This window comes from Hemitrygon akajei, chromosome 12 (assembly GCF_048418815.1).
Source record: "Hemitrygon akajei chromosome 12, sHemAka1.3, whole genome shotgun sequence".
Lineage (NCBI taxonomy): Eukaryota > Metazoa > Chordata > Chondrichthyes > Myliobatiformes > Dasyatidae > Hemitrygon > Hemitrygon akajei.
In genome coordinates, this window is record NC_133135.1 from 38,806,182 (window position 1) to 38,826,809 (window position 20,628).

At 41.9% G+C, this 20,628-nt stretch overlaps 1 protein-coding gene across 2 annotated transcripts in view; it reads right to left on the bottom strand.

The window, feature by feature from the left end:
- The window catches only part of dmap1 (DNA methyltransferase 1 associated protein 1), a 93,108-nt gene that overhangs the window by 55,012 nt on the left and 17,468 nt on the right, over positions 1–20,628 (bottom strand). Inside the window, exons 2-4 of one of the 2 annotated variants that reach the window (XM_073062925.1) lie at positions 13,037–13,139; positions 11,135–11,243; positions 6,929–7,020 (exon numbers count right to left, since the gene is read on the bottom strand). In XM_073062925.1, the coding sequence (XP_072919026.1) occupies positions 6,929–7,020; positions 11,135–11,233 (191 nt within the window). In that variant the 5' untranslated portion in view covers positions 11,234–11,243; positions 13,037–13,139. The remainder of the gene's footprint in view (positions 1–6,928; positions 7,021–11,134; positions 11,244–13,036; positions 13,140–20,628) is intronic. The other variant, XM_073062926.1, reaches the window with a different exon arrangement.

Consider the following 20,628-nt stretch of genomic DNA (forward strand, 5'->3'; position numbering starts at 1 on the left):
GGGGATCAAGTTATTGCTGGGTAAACTTAGTAACATGGTTTTCAAATTGCAGAACCTTCCATCACTTTGCTAACAAATGTGAGCTGCCATCCCTTTATTCTGAAGCTGTGCCCTCTGGTCCTAGATAACCCAACTATAGGAAACATCCTCTCCACAACCACTCTATGAGATCCCCTCCACTGCTCCCCACCCCCCCCCCCCCCATCGTTCTACTAAACTCTAGCAAGTACAGGCCCAGAGCCATCAAATATTCCTCATACCTTAACTCTTTCATTTCCAGAATAATTCTTGTGAACCTCCTCTGGACCTTCTCCATTGCCAATATATTCTTTCCCCACAAATAGGGACCCAAAACTACTCAAACTATTCCAAGTGAGGTCTGAAAAATGCCTTATAAAGCATCAACATTACATCCTTGATTTCAAATTCTAGTCCTCTTGAAATTAATGTTAACATTCAATTTGCCTTCTTTACCACCAACTCAAACTGCACATTTAATTTTAGGACCCTGAACAAGTGTTCTCAAGTCCCTTTGCACCCCTGAATCATAATGACATTGTTTCAATCACAAGGTCAGAGGGGGAGAAGCCTAACAGCAAAAGGAAGTCAGGATGAATGGGTAATTTTCAGATAAATAGTGGGGTGCAGGTATCAGTGCCAGATCTCAACAATTTGTCACCTTATTAACTTGAATGAAGGAACTACCTGTACTGTAACATAATTTGCTGAAGTTGCACTATTAGATGAGTTACCAAATTGTTGATAAAACAAGGAGCTGCAACAGTTATAGAGATAGCGTAACAAAAGATTGACAGGCAAAATATAATGTGGGAAAGGACGAGGTGATCCACTTTAGAAAGAACAGAAAACATTCAAATGAAGTAAGATAACAAAATCCTGCTGTATAAGGTATCAGGGGATCATAATGCATTGTGCTAGCATACAGCTACAGCAAGTAATCAGGAAGGCTAAAGAAATATTTCCTATTTTTTGCAAACGTAATGGAATAAAAAAGTAGGGATTTCTTTTTTTTTTAAAAGGGAGCTAATGAAAGCCCTGGAGTACTGATTACAGTTTTGTTTCCAAATTTAAGGACAATACAGTACTCTAATGGTATAAGTGCAGAGGGGGCTTCTCTGGACCTCTAGGATGAAATGGTTATAGTATAAAGAGAAATTCAGCAGGTTGAGCCATGTTTAGAAAAAATGACAGGTAATTATGGAAACATAATTCTGAGGGGAGATTGGCACATTGGAATATTTTACTTCTGGTGATATGTAGTACTGGCGGGCATAAGTTGCCCCAAGACAAGGAGGAATTCCTTCTCTCAGAGGCTTTTGATTCTTCTTGAATTCCTTACCCCAAAGAGGGATGTTAGCACAATCACTATACTCAAGAAAGCACCATTCAAAGATCTCCACCATCCAAGTCATGCTACCTTCTCACAGCTACCATTGAGTAGGAAGCATGAAGTCCCTCACTACTGGTTGTTAAACTGTAGTGATTAGGTTTGTGCTGGTTGGTTCAAGAACAGCTACTATCCTCAAACTGTTCAGTTCTTGAAGCAATCAGCACAAATCTAATCAGTACAGTTTAACAAAACTATAATTACTTGGATTACTTTGCACTAAAGTTGACTTCTTTTTATTCTATGTTCTATCTTGTAAAAAATGTGTATAATTTATGTTTTACTTGTGAATGCTGGCTGTATGATGATGCATATGTGATGAAAGCCGCAAGTAAGATTTTCACTGCACCATACCTCTGCATTTGGCAATAAACTTTGACTTTCCCTTCAAGGTTGTGAGTGGCAGACACTTGAGCAATAAAGGAGTCAAGTGTTAGGAGGAAAGAGAATGGTATTGAGATCAGTTTGCCTCAGCCACAATCCTGAATGGCTGAGCAGGCACAAAGAGTTGATTGGCTACTTCTCCTCCTCTTCGTTGTGTTCTTAATGTGGTCCTGTAATGCAGTTTTGAGGGATTGTAATGGAGGAGTCTGACACCTAGTTGTATTGCATTATTGTACCTTACAGACAATGACAGGCTTTTGCTTAATTCATCTATGGGACAGCTCTGCCAATTTAGATACCAATCCCCAGATGTTTGAGATATAAACGTCACAAGGTCATCTGGCCTACAAATTACTCTGCCATTTCCCAAATTCAATGCCTTGATTGATGATTCATCTGGTTTTCTTATTTTTCTGAACATAATAGCTATGGTATAATCCTCCACAGATAGCTGATACTAAAGAGCAAATATTTATTGCAACACACACAAAATGCTGAAGGACCTCAGCAGATCAGACAGTATCTATGGAAATGAACAAACAAACAGTCGAAGTTTTGAGCCGAGACCCTTCTACAGGGCAGAATATTTATTGCCCCTTGCCAATGCATAGCATGGTAGTACATCCTGCCACAACTCTTCTTCAATGTCAATCTATTACTAGGAGATAAATGAAAAAACATTTTGAATATATATACAGTCAGCCCTCCTTATCCGCGAGGGATTGGTTCCGGTACCTCTCGCGGATACCAAAAACTGCGGATGCTCAAGTCCCTTATTCAACCAGTCTCAACACCGTGGACCTTAGGACCCAGCGGAACCCCAGACCTTATTTAACCTGTCTCAGTGCGGTGGACATTAGAACCCGGCGGCGGAGCTCTGAATCCACTGTGTTTCTGATCACGATTGAAAATAAAGTGGAAATAATAAAGCGATCAGAAAGAGATGAAACGCCATCGGACATTGGAAAAGCGTTAGGCTATAGTCGGTCAACAATCGGAACAATTTTAAAGGATAAAGTGAGAAAGGCCCTGCCCTGATGGAAGCTACAATTATTACTAAGCAATGCAGTGGTTTAATTATTGGGTTTTGGGATTTTGGGTTTTTGATCCTCCACATCAACCAGACACGGATGGAGAGTGCGCTCGGGGGCGATCTGTCACTAGATCGAACTCGGGAACTTCCCTTCCCGAGCCCGGCGCTGAAACATACGTTCTTAAGTGTTTTATATGTTAAGAAAGGTAAAATATATACTATATAGTAAGACAAACGTTTGACTAACTGACGCTAAATAATACCGGATGTACTTGTTCCGACTTACTTAGTAAGAGAACTTCCGATTTTTTTCGATCCCAATCCACGATAACCTACGCACATCCTCCCGTATACTTTAAAATTAGTGGTCACCAACCTTTTTAAGCCCAAGATCCCCTACCTCAGCCTTAATGAAAGGTGAGATTGACCCCAGATCGATTAGTTACATGCATGCACACTGAGGCAGAAAAGACTGTAAGTAAAACCCCACAAACCGGAAGTAGAAATAGTGTATAAACACCAGCGGTACCCACCCTTTTTTACACTGTGGACAGGTTTAACATTGACAATATTCTTGCGGACCGGCTGACCGGGGGGGGGGGGGGGGGGGGGAGGGTGGTGTTAATCACGACCGGAATACAGCGATACTCGAAGCAGGTTCCTTATGTTCAGTCTATTCCGCAATTTAGTTTTCTTGGCTCTCGGCACTTAGCTTCTGTCCCGCTTGCTCACGTTTTTTCTGCTCACAAAACTCAACGGATTTGTCTTTAAATGCAGGGTGCTGAAGCAGTTTTGAGGGCTTCATTGACTCATTTGACAGCCTCCCAACCCGAACTGCAGCCTCCGCCCGCCCGCCACCAGATGCCTTGGCCAGGTGCGGCTGGTCGTGGGTGGAGTGAGAGGACAAGGTCAGGGCCAGAGGTCCCCGTGCCGGGGCCGCGGCGGTCGCAGTCCGGAGAGAGCGACAGACCGAGCAAGTGAGGAGTGCGATAGGGCGCACGCCCGCCCCCCCCCCCCCCCCCCCCGTAGGATCTATCAGCCGACAAAAGTTTGTTTCAGCAGGTCGAGCAGCATCCATTGAATAAAATCTGCTGAATCCGCTGCCCGACCTGCTGAGTTCATCCAGCTTGTTTGTACGTGTTGATTTGATCACAGCATCTGCAGTGTACTTTGTGTTTACTAAAAGTTTGTTTCAGTAGATCGCAGCGATCTACTGTAGATCACAGTAGATTGTGTTCAATCTGCTACTTACGAAATGCTGAGCCTGAATTGGGTCATCTGCGAATATTTTAGCACCGGGTTCTCCACGAACATTCGGTGTAGTGAACAGGTTTAGAGGCGGCGCCCATCTGTCCGCGCTCTAGGCCAGAAGCAACGGCACTTCTCACGGCGTTTCGGCCAATGCAGACCTCGCATGGGTTCAACAGTGGATGTGACAGGGAATGAGGAAAGGTGCAACTGACTCATATTGTTTCCTCGCGGCCCGGTAGTTGGGGACCACTGAATTACACTGTGCAGTGCAGGGGAGCTACACGCAAGTGCACTGGGCAGAAAGAACAGAACTAAAACCCCGCAACCCGGAAACAATTTCTCAACAGTATTTGTGTATTTATTTTTCTTTTTTTTTGGGATCTACTGGGAAAGTCTCAAAGATCGACCAGTCGATCTCAATCGACGGGTTGGCGACCACTATTTTAAATAATCTCTATATTACTTATAATACCTAATACAATGTAAATGCTATGTAAAATAGTTGTTATACTGCATTGTTTAGGGAATAATGACAAGAAAAAAAGTCTGTAAATGCTCGAACAACAAGTGCTGGAAGAGTAAACACTGCAGGTGCTGTGGTCAAATCAAGACGTACAAAAAAGCTGGATGACTTCCGTGTTTTCTCGATTCGCGGTTGGTTGAATTCGCGCATGCGGAACTCGCGGATAAGGAGGGCTGACAGTAATTCACTCATTTAACAATGTTCTTGAGCTGTGAGGTGCCCACCTCCTGAATTTTGCTATTTACAAAGCACTCTGCCTCATGGATGGGCCATCTTTTCCTCAAAGAACAAAACCCATACCTGAGCTTTTCCAATTGACAACATGCCCAGCAAATAAGATTATCTAAGACATGGGAAACTGCCTGGAGTTTCTGTCTTGCACAGGTTGTGCACTCTACAAGTCTGAGATAACTAACCATTTCTGTTCCTGTTTAAGGTAGCTCACTAAGCAGAACTCAGAATAATTAATTTCATCTTTTAGTTATAAAACTGCAGTGATTATTTTAAAAATATGAACTTTGTCACATGTACAGTGCAACATCTAATGAAATGTATCATTTTGTGTCAAATCAAATCAGGTCTTTTTTGTTAAGATGGAGGCGCTTGCATGCAGCAGCCTCTTGGGGACCAACCAAAGCTGCATTTTTTTATGATCACAAGACAATTCTACTCCAAGAACTTTGGGTAATGCAGGGCTACGCCACCAGCGAGCTGCTCGTTGATCAGAGTAGCTGCACTGTTGTCGAAGGGGCTGACCAGGATGTCGAGGAAGGAGTTGACCTGGCTGCAGACACTGGTGCTTCTTGCTACTCGAAGGCAATAGAGTTGGTCTGCGAAAGCAGCATGCAGTATAACAGTGGGTGATTGTCTCTGACACTTCACTTGCGATTGCAAGACTCTTTGGACAATGACAATATAAGTTGCCACAGGTCTGTTACTCTTGTCTGGTGGTGTGACTGATGACATGGAAGCCATGCAGCCTGGATGTAGTGAGGACAAGGCCTCGTGAGCTTGCATGCTGCTTACCAGGAGAGGAGACGCTGGAGACAGTGCAGTGTGGCAGCCATACTTGGCTTGGAGCTGATCTCTCCCATTGATGCTGCCCTTTTGTGTTCAATTGGTGGAAGACAGGCTGGACTGCATGTGTCTGTACAATGTCGAGAGACTGTACCATTAATTGTGGGACATATCACTCAGGATCTTGGAATGCTGTTACATTCGGCTGTATGGTATACATATGGTTGAAAGATAATTAAACTTAATTCGATTTGATTTGACATCAGCAAAGATTGTGCTAGGCAAGAGTTGCACACTTTCGACTCGAACACAGAATGCCAACAACTCACTAACTCTACAAGTACATCTTTGGAATGTGGGAGGAAACCAGAGCACCTGGAGGAAACCTATGCATCTCAGGGAGAATGTATAAGCCTTTTACAGGCAACGATAAAGTAATCACTGGTGCTGTAAAGTGATGCACTAACCAACCACCACACTACTGCACCACCCTACTACATTACTGTGCCACTTACTTTACTATAGTCCTTAATTCACCAAAGTCCACACTCTTCAGACATTGCCCTCTGTGTTTTAGCAAAGCCCATTAATTTGTATATCCAGTTCCAAGTTCTAAGTAAGCTTGCAATAACTGCAGTTAACCAGCTGCCACTATTTAATCACCTAAAAGACCACAGGCTATATATACGCCACTTCTTATTACTTGCTTACAGTGGCAAATGCAAACTGCATGGTTAAGAATATTTAAATGTAAAACTAAATTAAACAAATAAATAATTGAAGCATTATCAACTCCCTTACTCACCAAAGCAGACTCCAAACATACATGCTGTGGTGCAACATATTGGTGCTTTTAAAGAATCAAATAATTTCAGGATTTTTGAAAAAATAAATATAAAGCTTTGTTGAAAGTAAATGGGACTGATTACATAGATCTTCTTAAGCATGTTTAAGAAGGGTCTACAACACATATACAATTCTGTAATTAGGATTTTTTACCTTTCATTTTCTGTCTCTGTCAAATTGCAGTTATGCATTATTTCTAATCTAAAACTTACTCCACTACATTAAGATGAAATGGTGATCTGCTAACTTGCATTGATAAAAATTTTCAAGGAATGATTTTCCCTATGTTCCAAACCAAAAAGATCCGTAAACTGTTAGTAGAATTCAGCACAGTGGAACAAGATTGCATTGTAATATTGCTTTTCAGCCACAGGAGGCTGCTGTAAATCTAAAGTTCAACATTCTTTAAATAACCATAAAAAGTGAGCAATGATAAAACCATTACAGATCATTTGCTTTTACTTACTTTTTGTCAGAATATAGGAGAGCATAAACTTCTCTGTGCATTCCCTCCGGTCTCTTGAAAGTGAGCGTTTCTGTTGATTTCTTTGACTTTTTCTAAACAGAAAAAAAATTGTTCTAAATTACCTTCAGCACTACAGGATGCAGTGACAGCTGGGGGATTGCTAAAGGAAATAAAACTGGACAGAAAACAAGTTAATCACAAAGTAGGAAATAAATATTAATTATAACCACCAATTATTCACATTATCTCATGTGCAAGTGCAGTAAAGTTCCAGCTGCCCATTTTATTCAGTATGTTAGTATCTATAGTGGACTTTAAAATTATCATTTTCAACAATTTTATGCAAAGGCAAAGATCCATTCTACTAACCTACTCTTCTCCTGACTTTTCAACACAAAAAAAACCCCAATAAATGCTGATAATACTCAGCAGGAACACCTGAAATGCAAACACTTATTTCTATTCCACAGATGTTGCCTCACCAGCTGAGTATCTGCATTTCTACAAGTTGTTTTATCTCCTGCAGCATTTTGCTTTTTTTTTGTTCCAGTTTCCAACATCTGCAGTCACTTGTGTCTCTGCAGTTCCAGCATCTGCAGTTTGTTGGTTTTCATTTTAAACACATTTATGCATGGAAAGGCTTATCTCTTCCTTCTTCATCTCAAATAAAAAAAGGTACTTTTGATTTTATTTTTTCACCCTGAAATATTTTTAAATATTCTTCCAATTACATCAAGAGTTACAGTTTCAATTAAAGAAATACTTCATTACTTTTTTGATGGCTCTGTGGATTTAACATTGGTTAGCTACAAGATACTTTTAATTGTAAATCCATGTCAAATGAACTGACCCAAGTCAGACTAATTATAAGAGAACGATAAATGGCACTTATAATCTAAGAACTGGGAGTGAATAATTATTCAGTGATGTTACCCAAACATGCACAAGAGTTTTGCAAAAACAAGATTTTACATGACTTTGATATCCCATTAGAGCAGGGGTTCCCAACCTTTTTTATGCCATGGACCCCAACCATTAACTAACAGAACCATGGACCCAAGGTTGGGAAGCCCTGCATTATTGAGCAAATAGATGCAATGTCCAAGTGTCAATACCCATGCAACACTGTCTGACCTCTAACTGTCTTCGTCTCCTTTGCCACAGGACCAACGTCTTGACTCTATCAAGTCCTAGTGATAGCTACTATGCATCAGAGAGGCGAAGCGTGCAGACGCCCAGCGAATCCACAGCCGTTTCCAGGACAGCGGTGGCAAGCGGCACATGTGGAAAGGCATTCAGGACATCACCAACTACAGGACAACATCACCTGCCTGTGCTGGTGATGCCTCCCTCCAAGATGCGCTAACAACTTCCACACTCGTTTTGAGGCGGAAAATGACGTGGTGGCGAAGAAGACCACCCCTCCTCCCAATGACCAGTTCATATGAGCCAACTCAAGAAGCTCGGATAAGTCTAAGGAGGACTTTGAACTTAGGGGAAAAATCTAAACCTTCCTCCTAAAGGCACACAAATTGATCCTCCTGAGAGGCCGTAATGCCTCAATGGCAACCCTCTGGCAAAAAGAAATAGGGAAGGCTTTCTCCAGTGGAATCTTTATGATAAATTAATCATGGCAAACCCTGATTTAGCAAATGGGCCAGCACAAGACCTCAGGGTAACAACCCAAGTTCAAACACTGGCAGCTGCTAGACTTTGTCATTGTTCAAGTGAAGGATCATAAAAATGTTTGCATTATCCTGGTCTTAACAAATACTGATGACTGCTGAACTGAATGTTGTCTCATCTGCCCTACTATAACCATCAATAGCCAAAATAGCAGCTTCAATTACAAGTATTATTCTAGAAGATCTATGTCAAAGCTGTAAAAACCACAATGGTAATTGTTTTTCAGCCCCAACCCGGACACCAGAATGCCCACTGATTACATGCTTCCTTGAAGTCAACATACTTGGTCAACATACTAAGCTTTGAAGTAAATAATAAATCAAAGAGCTAATTAACCACAAACATAAGGAAAGCTTCACTTGTCTTCAAGGGAAAATAAAAGAACTTTAGCACCTAAACGCAGAGGTCCAGCTGAAAACAGGAATTAAAATTCTTAACATAGATGGAGAAAACACAGGAGGCTCAATGACTCACTGACAGCCATGACATGCACTGGTTCTTCCGTGCTATCAAAATCATCTCTGGCCAAACAGGCAAGATCATGGGAAACAAGGACCATTTTTCATAAAGAATGCAGAACAGCTCTATATGGGCAGATAGAATTGTTCTATGTTCTATATGAACAGAAGTCCTTCACAGAAACCTAATTTTATTAAGCAAATGTCCAACTAATCCCTTCTGCCACATAATGCCCACATCCTTCTATTTTCTACATATTGATGTGCCGATCTAAGAGCCTTTTTGAATCTGTCATATTTGTTTCTACTACCACCTCAGGCAGCTCATTTCAGGAGCCCACCACTCTGTATTAAAAACTTGCCCCGCATAACTCTTACCTTAAGCACAGTCAGTAGTAGTCTCTCAAAGTCCGAGGAAGACGAATGTGTTGCGCAGTCAACGTCTGTGGGCACGCATATGACTTCTGAGGCTGAGGTCCAAAGCGCAGATACGATCACAGATGCGGCAAGGAGCACCGCCTGTTGGGGCAGGAGCAGACACCTTCCTGTGTCTTTCTTGACTCGCCTTGAGGTGCTACATGCGCCAGTTGGCTTGGAAGTTGTTTGCTGCCTTGGAGCATAGATTGCGCCACTTCCACCGATCAGCAGCAGTGTGTTCGAGATCGCGGGGCTGGAGTTTGGCCCACTTAAGGTTTGTCTTGAGGTTGTCCTTGTACCTCTTCCTTGGGCGACCTTGGACACAGTTGCCCTGCTCCAGTTCTCTGTAAAACAACTGACGCAGCATTCTGGACTCATCCATGCGGATCACACGGCCGGTCCATCGGAGCTGAGCCTTCAAAACCTTGGCTCCAATGCCTGTGGAATTGGCTCCAATGCCTGTGGAATTGGCTCAGTCCAGGACTGTCAGGTTGGAGATACGGTCTTACCAGCAGATTTGCATGATTGATCGCAGAGCGCGATTGTGGAATTGTTCAAGCTGTTTGACATGTCTGCGATACAGTGTCCTTAAACGCATGCCCTCTGGTATTTGACATTTCAAACTTGGAATAAAAGATTCTGGCTGTCTACTCTATCTACGCCTCTCAATCTTGTAAACCTCTCAGATCTCCCCTCAACCTCCACAACAATTCAAGTTTGCCCAAACCCTATCTTAAGAGTCTTGGCAAAAGTAAACAGTGGTAATGAAATTTACTGATTCAAAAACGATCAAGGATTCCTCAAAGACCATGAGGCAGTCTGTAACATCACGAAGTTCTAAATATTGAAGGCAAAGAACTTCAGTCACAAATCCTGTCTCATCACGCTCACCTGAAAAACGGCATAATTGCAGTCAACCTCAAGAATGGAGGCAAGATAACTGTAGTAGTAAAAGAATTCTCCGGCACATGGAAAATCTTTATCTCCCAGCTGTCTCATCCCAGTGGTTGAGCAGGATAGAGTGGATTCTATCCTTCTTAAATAGTGTACATGAGCTTCACCACTATAATTCCAAATAAAGATTCAAAAAGCATGACCAGCCAGTTCACTTTTTCTTTAGAGCATTTGACTCCATCTACTCGGGACTGTAATATAATCTCCTCCAAAGTGACAGTCAGCAGTAATTCATCTCCATTTTATATTTGCATTTCAATGGAATGTATACCATGATCCTAATCAAAGGATCTTCAACAGAGCCAATCTCAGAAAAGACCAGTATCAATAATGCTGCAGCTTTGCCTCTCAACTTTTCTTGACGCTCCTCACTGCAATATTGTGCCTTTGTCTTTCAACAAGCTTCCCTTGGGAGTGCAGTGATCTCAAAAAATATTGAGAAACTCTTCAATCTACAGCGATTACATTACAGAACCTTGTTTCAATTGGAGATGGGAAAAAAGGAGATGAAAGTGCAAATTTTCTTGGCAGCTTCCTCTCAATTTTACATTTTGTATTTTGGCTCCTTGCTATCTACACTTTTGAAGATGTATTCAAAATGAATGTCTGTCATTGGACAATCAGCAATTGATAACATAGATAATTAACAGCAATAGTACAAGTATTAAATGTTAAACAAAGCCAGATGTACCTTATCTGAGTTGATAATATCTTTTTTACTGATTGGTGTGTTTTCAGAATCACCGCCACCCAGCTCCAGGATATCACGAACATCTGCTCCTGTAGCCATTTTTGTGTACCTGTAGAAAGAGCAAGAAGAAATTTGAGAACATAGAACAAAAAAAAAGTACAGAACAGGAACAGGCCTTTCAGAACACAATGTCTGCACTGAACATAATGTCAATTTAAACCATATCTATTCTGCTTGTAAATGATTCATATTCACTTTTCACTGCATAGTCACTACCCTTGGCAGCTCATTCCAAGCACCCACCACTCTCAGTATAAAAATCTGTCTCATGCATCTCTTTTAATCTTCCTCATGTCACTTTAAATACACGCCCTCGAGTAATTAACATTACTGTGTGCCAGCTAATCCAGGAAGCATCCTGGTAAATCTTCCACATCCTCCCTGTAATGGGGCAAGCAGAATTGCACACGTTGGTCTAAGTGCAGCCTAAACAAAGTTTTATGTAGCTGTAACTGCCCAGTGATTAAATTAGGGTTAAATTGAGACCTGCTGGGTGACACAGCTCGAAGGGCTGGAAGAGCCCATTCTGTGCTGTATCTCAACAATAAATAAGCAAGCATGATTTCCTTCCTCTTATACTTGGTGCCCCACCCAATGAAGGAAAGCCTGCCATATGCCTTGTTTACCATCCTATCTACTTGTGTGGCCACTTCCAGGGAGCTAGGGACTTAACACTCCAAGATCTTTCTGTATAGCAAAGCTGTCAAAGGTCCTGCATTAGCTGTATACTTCCCCCTTACATTTGAAAAATAAAAAAACTAATCAACAACCATTAAAAATTACAATTTTGTCACCAGGACACTAGATCTAAATTCAAGTACTAACAAATATTTCAATTTCACTATTTTAAACCTAACCCTATTTCAATGGACACTGGCAGAGCATATACTTGTCACAAATTTTATTCTTTTGCAAGGTTGAACTATCTGTTCTAAGATATATTCTTAGCATTCAAAATAAATCCAGATGACATTTCTAATATCTCTGCCTCCTTCAATGTTAATCCATTTACACTGAAAATTTAATTCTCACAAATCTCTCTCAAGCTCCATATTTTATAATCAGCTATTTCAGTATTCTACAGCTGAGCACAAAATTAGTTTAATTACTTAATACATCTTTCTTTGCTCATCCACACTGACAGCCAATCATCCATTGCCTCAAGTTTAAAGTTCTCACTCTAGTATTTGAATTCCTTCTGCTGTCACTCCATTTGATTATAATCTCTTTCAACTAAATTTTCCCACAACTATTTGTTCCATGACTCTGGTCTGTGCATCATTCACTCAATGCTACAGGAATTTCCTTTCCAAATCCTGAGCCTTTTCACCTGCAATCAATACAGGATCCACCCACACCTCCTGTCTTTCTTCATTTATCAGCATTTATTCCTTTCAACTTCAGATCAATTTTAGTGGAAGTCAAAGCTACACGAGAGATAGTATCCCTCATACAACCTTGCTGGTCTCGGAATGCTAATTGGTATTTCTTGGATAAAGTAGTCTTATTACCTTCAATTTAGGAGAACTCTTCTAAGTTCCTAGCTCTAGCACCTCGCTAACACCTAAATAATGCCGAAGTAATTTAAAAACAGAAAATGCTGGAAATACTCAGCTGATCAGGCCACATCCATGGGAACAGAAACAGAATTATTGTTACCCCATGTTAATATTAATCTACCTTCTCTGATGCCCTTCCTAACCATCGATTAATGTCCTTCCAAGTTTGTACTCCAGCCTAAAAGCTAACTTTTAGTCCAAGGTTCTGTTCACTCTCCTCACTCTTCCCCACAACACTGCTGATGCATCTAAAATACTCTCCAACTGATGAAAGAATACTGACCTGTAATGCAAACTGTTTCGTTCTCCACAAATGGGGCTTGACTCCCTAGATTTTTAAAGTATTCTTCACCTTTCACCCCAAAATATTGAATGCAAGGAAGAAACTGAAAAAGAAAATGGGGACAAAAGTACTTAACTGGAAATAAAATAGCTTATTTTTGCATACTCAAAATCCAAGCCAAATTTAGATGAAAAGAAAAATTGACTAAAAGTCACAAGGATAAACGCTCAAAATGGGGAATAGTTTTAAGATAGAATGTAAAATCAAGTGTATTCAAATAGTCTGTACTAAAATCTGGGGATGCACTAGGGAGAATCCTAACTAACATTCCCATCATTAACTTAGGTTTGTATCTAAAATAGAAACATAGTAACATAGAAATAGAAACACAGAAAACCTACAGCACAATACAGGCCCTTCAGCCCACAAAGTTGTGCCGAACATGTCCCTACCTTAGAAATTACTAGGCTTACCCATAGCCCTCTATTTTTCTAAGCTCCATCTACCTATCCAAAAGTCTCTTAAAAGACCCTATCGTATCCGCCTCCACCACCGTTGCCGGCAGCCCATTCCATGCACTCACCACTCTCTGAGTAAAAAACTTACCGCTGACATCTCCTCTGTGTCTACTCCCCAGCACCTTAAACCCGTGTCCTCTTGTGGCAAGCATTTCAGCCCTGGGAAAAAGCCTCTGACTATCCACATGATCAATGCCTCTCATCATCTTATACACCTCTGTCAGGTCACTTCTCATCCTCTGTCACTCCAAGGAGAAAAGGCCGAGTTCACTCAACCAATTCTCATAAGGCATGCTCCCCAATCCATGCAACATCTCCTCTGCACCCTTTCTATGGCTTCCACATCCTTCCTGTAGTGAGGCGACCAGAACTGAGCACAGTACTCCAAATGGGGTCTGAACAGGGTCCTATATAGCTGCAACATTACCTCTTGGCTCCTAAATTCAATTCCACGATTGATGAAGGACAATACACCATACGCCTTCTTAACCACAGAGTTAACCTGTGCAGCTGCTTTGAGCATCCTATGGACTTGGACCCCAAGATCCCTCTGATCCTCCACACTGCCAAGAGTCTTACCATTAATACTATATCCTGCCATCATATTTGAACCACTTCACACTTACCTGGGTTGAACTCCATCTGCCACTTCTCAGCCCAGTTTGGCATCCTATCAATGTTGATGACGTGCACTGCTTGGCTCACACCAAACACATAACGTTCATTGGCCAAAAAGCTCAATTTTGGTTTTATCAGACATAGAACCTTCTTCCAGTTGACTTCAGAGTCTCCCACATGCCTCTAGCCAAGATTTCACTCATTTTTTTTAAACAGTGGCTTTCTCTTTGCCATTCTCCCATAAAGCTGTCACTGGTGAAGCACTCAGGCTACAGATGCTGTATGAGCAATCTCTCCCATCTCAGCCACCGAAGTTTGCAACTCCTCCAGAGTTGTCACAAGCCTCTTGGTGGCCTCTCTCACTAGGACAGTGTTTATTTGCTTGAGTCCATTCTCAGTTTTTGATGCGAGTTAGGGGTGGCGGCTGATAATTGGTGAGCACTGGATTGCAGAGGGGAGGCCAGTAGGCTGATGAGAAGTGCTGTATTGCATGGAGGGGAGCACGGTAGGCTGATGACGAGCATGGTACATTTTCTGATCATTGAATGGACTCGCCCAACTGTGACGTCAGCCTCTCCCTCCCGAATTACCTTTCGAAATTTCCCCTTACACACCGCTAACTGATTTACAGGAGCGAACAAACATTGCTGGTGTAGCAGAAAATTGGAGAGAAATTTTCATTCTAAAGGAATTTTTATGCGCCGCGACGTAAGTTGCTGGCCTGCCACTTTGCTGCTGTTGTATAACAAAAGGCAGACTGTATAGGTTAGAATTGAATTGCATTGAGAAGTTTTCGTGTTTTTTGTGGTTTTCTCATTTAGTTTACATGGACTGGTGATCCAAGTTGTCCTATTCCATTGTGCCTAGTCTGTAGCAAACAACTTATAAATGCAGCAATGGCTCTTATAGAATTGAAAAGACACTTAACTACAAATCACAGCCATATGACATGCAAAAGTGATGATTATTTTAAACAGCTACTGGAATCTCAAAACAGAGTAAAGCTATTGTTAATAAAGACAGTAAAAAGATAAAAGGAAGCAAGTTATTTGGTAGAACTCATTACCCAAAAAAGGAAAAGTCACATAGTTGGTGAGAACCTAATAATGGCAACATGTAAAATTATAGCAGGTAAAGTGCGAGCAGCAAGTATTTCAATGGGAGTCATTGACTGGAGTACTGTGCAGACGTAACAGGAGCATTCCCACACAGGCCCAACAAAGAGCTTTTAGAAACCCAGTCTCTATAAAAGAGGTGTACTGCGGTCATCACAGGAGTAGTCTTGATTCAGAATAGTAAGACTTTGGCTCAACAAGGCTTCAGTGAGAATAGGCAGAAGGGTAGGCAAGTTCATTTCTTATTTCTTGTTCAGCTCTGGAGAGAATGGTCTCACTCTGGTCTGTGTGAGATTTGGGATTTCCAGGAGACTCCCAGTCACCCCAATGGCCACATCTGCACCAGGTGCATTGAGATACAGCTCCTTAGATACCGTGTTAGAGTACTGGAGCTGAAGATTGATGACCTTTGGCCTGTTAGGGAAAGTGAAGCAGTGATAGCCAGGAGCTAAAGAGAGGCAGTAACCCCAAGGCTACAGGGGACAGAAAAGGCAAGAGAGAACATCAGATAGTGGAGAGCATCTCTGTGGCCATCCCCCTCAACAATAAGCACTCCATTTTTGGGGAGGGTGGGGGGGGGGGTGTAAACCTACCTGGAGGAAGCAACAGCGGCTGTGCCTCTAGCCCCTCAGAAGGGGAAGGAACTGAACTGGATGGCAGCAGCAATAGGGGACTCTATAGTCAGGAGGTCAGACAGGCGATTCTGTGCACACGAAAAGGAAACACAGGTGGTAGTTTACCTCCTCGGTGCCAGGGTCCAAGGCGTTTATCTCATAGGTGTCAGGCAACCACAATATCCTGAAAAGGGATGGCGAGCAGTCAGAAGTCGTGGTACATATTGGCACCAATGACATAGGAAGAAAAAGGGAGGAGGTTCTGAAAAAAGAATACAAGTAGTTAGGAAGAAAGCTGAGAAGCAGGACCTCAAGAGTAGTAACCTCAGGATTGTTGCCTGTGTCATGTGACAGTGAGGATTGGAATAGAATAAGGTGCCAGATAAACGTGTAGCTGAAGAATTGGAGCGGATGGAGGGATTCAGATTTCTGGATAATTGGGATGTCTTCTGGGGCAGATGGGACCTGTACAAAAGGGACGGGTTGTACTTGAATCTGAAGGGGACCAATATTCTTGCAGACAGATTTACTAGACCTGTTGGAAGTACTTAAACTAATATGGCAAGGGGATGGGAGACAGTATGATAGAGCTGAGGATGAGCCAGCAAGTTTACAAGTAAATGATAGGTGTAACATGAATGTAAGGAAGGACAAGGATAGAGTACAAATGCAATCAGGCCAAAGAATTAAAATTGTACCACACAAGCAAAATTCAAAAGGGCAAAGAATGCAGGACTGACTGAGGGTGATGTATTTAAATGTGCATAGCACTTGGTATAAGGTGGACGAGTTTGTGGTGCGATTATATTGGTCAGTATGATGTTGTGGGCATCACTGAGTTGTGGCTGAAAGAATACCACAGCTGGGAGCTTAATGTCAAAGGATATACGTACTTTGTATCCAAAGGACAGGCAGGAGGGTATAGACGGTGATGTGGCTCTGTTGGTAGTAGATGGAATTACACCTTTAGAAAGAGGTGACATAGGGTCAGAGAATGGTTATCTTTGTGTTTGGAGCTAAGAAACTGCAAGGGTAAAAGAGCCATTGCGGGAATCATATATAGGCCTCCAAGATGTAGAGTTGAGATTGCAAAGGGAGTTGAAAAGGCATGAAATAAGGGTAATGACATAATTGTAATGGGGGACTTCAAAATGCAAGAGGATTGGGAAAATCAGTGTAACGCTCAGCTATATTGGCCCGTACGCATCTAGGGGAGACCCCGTCCCCCGCCCAACCTTGTCTCACGGTTACATCGGTTGCTGTGCAATGCCACCTGATACGGCCTCAAACATCAATCATCAGTCAGCACACAATGTACAGTTGGCCCTCCTTATCCGCGAATTCAACCAACCGCGAATCGCAAAAACCTGGAAGTGCACTTCCAGCACTTGCTGTTCGAGCATGTACAGACTTTTTTTCTTGTCATTATTCCCTAAACAATGCAGTATAACAAATATTTTACATAGCATTTACATTGTATTAGGTATTGCAAGTAATCTAGAGATGATTTAAAGTATACGGGAGAATGTGCGTGGGCTATCGTGGATCGGGATCGAAAAAAATCGGAAATTCTCTTACTAAGTAAGTTGGAACAGGTACATCTGGTATTACTTAGCATCAGTTAGTCAAACGTTTGCATTTGTATATACTATATATTTTACCTTTCTATGCACATAAAACACTTAAGAACATATGTTTCAGCGTCGGGCTCAGGAAGTTCCTGAGTTCGATCTAGTGACAAATTGCTATCGAATGCGCTCTCCACCATGCCGGGTTGATGTGGAGGATCAAAAACCCAAAACCCGATAATTAAACCACTGCGTTGCTTAGTAATAATCATTGCTTTCATCGGGGCAGGGCCTTTCACATGCTCCATTAAAATTGTTCCGATCGTTGAACGACTGTAGCCTAACACTTTTCCAATGACCGATGGCGTTTCACCTCTTTCCAATTACTTTATTACTTCCACCTTATTTTCAATCGCGATCATGATTATTTTTGTGAACAGAAACACCGCGGATTCAGAGCTACACCGGGTCCTAATGGCCACTGCTCTGAACATGTTAAATAAAGTCTAGGGTTCTGTTGGGTCCTAAAGACCACCGCACTGATTCAGGTAAATAAGGGACTTGAGCATCCGCGATTTTTGGTATCCGCGGGGGGTCTCGGAACCAATACCCCGCGGATAAGGAGGGCCGACTGTACATTTTACAAATTACACTTTATAAATCTTACTAGAACTAGGTAATTAATAGCGATACAATATATATGAAAGAAAGAAAAAGCGCCAAAACTTATCAGAGTTCAATCAATTCATGCACAACCATTGGAGCTCAACTATCAAAGTCTTTGGTCCACTATTCGATCTTCTCCGACCTCCTCGACCCGCCGCCTGGGACCAACCTTGGTGGTCGACCAGAGTGCATCCAGCACGTCCTCTTTCCTTGCGATCTCCCCTCCAACTCCCCAAAAGTCCGCACAACACTAACTTACAGACCCACAAGAAAGAATAACATCTATCCCAATTGGTTAACAAATGAATACAATTCTCGTTATTAAATCTTCTGCCATTAAAAATAATCACTTTAGATTAAAAAAGGTTCAAAAAAAGATTTAAAATATTAAGTAGTAAGTGATACAATTAGCAAAACTGAGAAAATTTTTAAATGTATGTTTTATCTCTTTATTTAAGACCCATTTTCCCTGAGGATATGGTGTTGGGCCATCTCCTTGAACTGTTGCAATCCTTCTGATATTTAATTTTCTTTCAATATTGTTTGGTACAAACATTCAGGATATTATAAATACATTTGTAATAAGAAGATGGGACAGCCAAGAGATTAAGGAGACATGCTTACAGAGTATATTGAAGAATTGACATGTTTCTAAGTACTTGGACTTAGTTTTCACAGTTCGTGGATTTTGGGATTGCAGAACCATTAGAGGTGGTTATTATTAGTAAACTACAAAGGTATTCCATTTCCTCTTTTCAAAACCAGATTTGTGTAAAGCTTAGTTTAATTAGAAGTCTTTCATGTGGAACTAAGCTTTCAAGTGCTAGTTTTTAATCTATATTGTCTTTAAAAGAAGTCAAGGTGCTTTTATTGTTAAAAAGGATCTCTCCCTTTCAAATGCATTGTGCAGTTCTTATTAATGTTATATAGATGTTCAGAAATAATTCAGTTTTGGTGGAACATTATACAAAACTTTGGAAGGTGCATACCACCATTTGATGAAACTTTACTTATGAACATAAGAACATAAGAAATAGGAGCAGGAGTAGGCCATCTGGCCCATCAAGCCTGCCCCACCATTCAATAAGATCATGGCTGATCTATCCGTAAACTCAGCTCCATCTACCTGCCTTTTCCCCATAACCCTTAATTCCCCTACTATGTAAAAACTTGTCTAACTGTATCTTAAATAAATTTGGTGAAGAGGCCTCAACTGCTTCTCTGGGCAAAGAATTCCACAGATTCAACACTCGCTGGGAAAAACAGTTTCTCCTCATCTCTGTCCTAAATGTACTCCCCTGAATCTTGAGGCAATACCCCCTAGTTCTAGTCTCACCTACCAATGGAAACAACTTTCCTACTTCTATCTTATCTATCACTTTCAAAATTTTGTATGTTCCTATTGTTACGTTCCCCAGTAACCGGGTGACTTATCAGCAAAGATAGATGGGTCCGCTGAAGCCTGATACTACTATTTTCAAATGTTTTTATTTATAAAGGGGCACAAACGCATGGTTAATACAAAACATTCAGATCATGTACGTCGTCACAACTCAATCTAAAGCACAGGTATAGTAATAATCAATCAGAAATAAGCTCTATCGTTGTCTAGGGGTAATGTAGATATATATTGTTTGCTGGATATCTAAAAGTCTTTACGGTCACTGCAGTTCCACCAGCTGCTGTTGTCGTGGTGTCGCGTTGGTGCACTTTTGTTAGAAAGAGAGAGAGAGAATGAAACATTTACCCGACAGGTTTTCCAACCTGTAGGAGGTAGTCGGAAGTCTCGTTGGGGAATGGACTCTCATCTGTGGCTTCCCCTGTAGCTAGGCCGTTCTTCCGTGGTGAGGTTGCCAATCCCAGGCAAGGAAAGGACGCACACGAACCCCACCACCGGCTGTCGCTCTCAAAACGCGGTCGCAGGAATTCTCGCTTATCTTCTGGTGCGTCTGAGGCCCCGCCTCGGCAGCCCACCTTTTATCTGGACTGGCAGGGTTGTAGATGTCAATCAGGGTGGGGGGTGAGGCAATCTTCCCCCCATCACCCAGCCCACGTTGCCCTAGGGCTTTACACGTGGTCTTCATGAGACAATAGTCAGAGTCACTTTATTCTGCTTCTCGGGAGAACGTGGTCTTCCGCACGTCTCCCTCTCTTTCTCCCATTTCCTGTGTCTATTCAGCACGTCTCTCCCTCTCTTGACTAGGGCTCTTGCGATTCTCACAAAGGAGGGGGCTAAGGTCATAACACTATAAGATCCTCTCTCATTCTTCTGAACTCCAGAGAGTATAGTCCCAGGCAACTCAATCTCTCCTCAAAGGTTAACCCCTTCATCCTTGGAATCAACCTGGTGAACCTCCTCTGCACTGCCTCCAAAGCCAGATTATCCTTCCTCAAGTGTGGAGACCAGAACTGCATACAGTACTCCAGGAGCGGCTTCAACAGTACCCTGTATAGTTGCAGCATGACCTCCCTGTTCTTGAATTCATCCCTTTA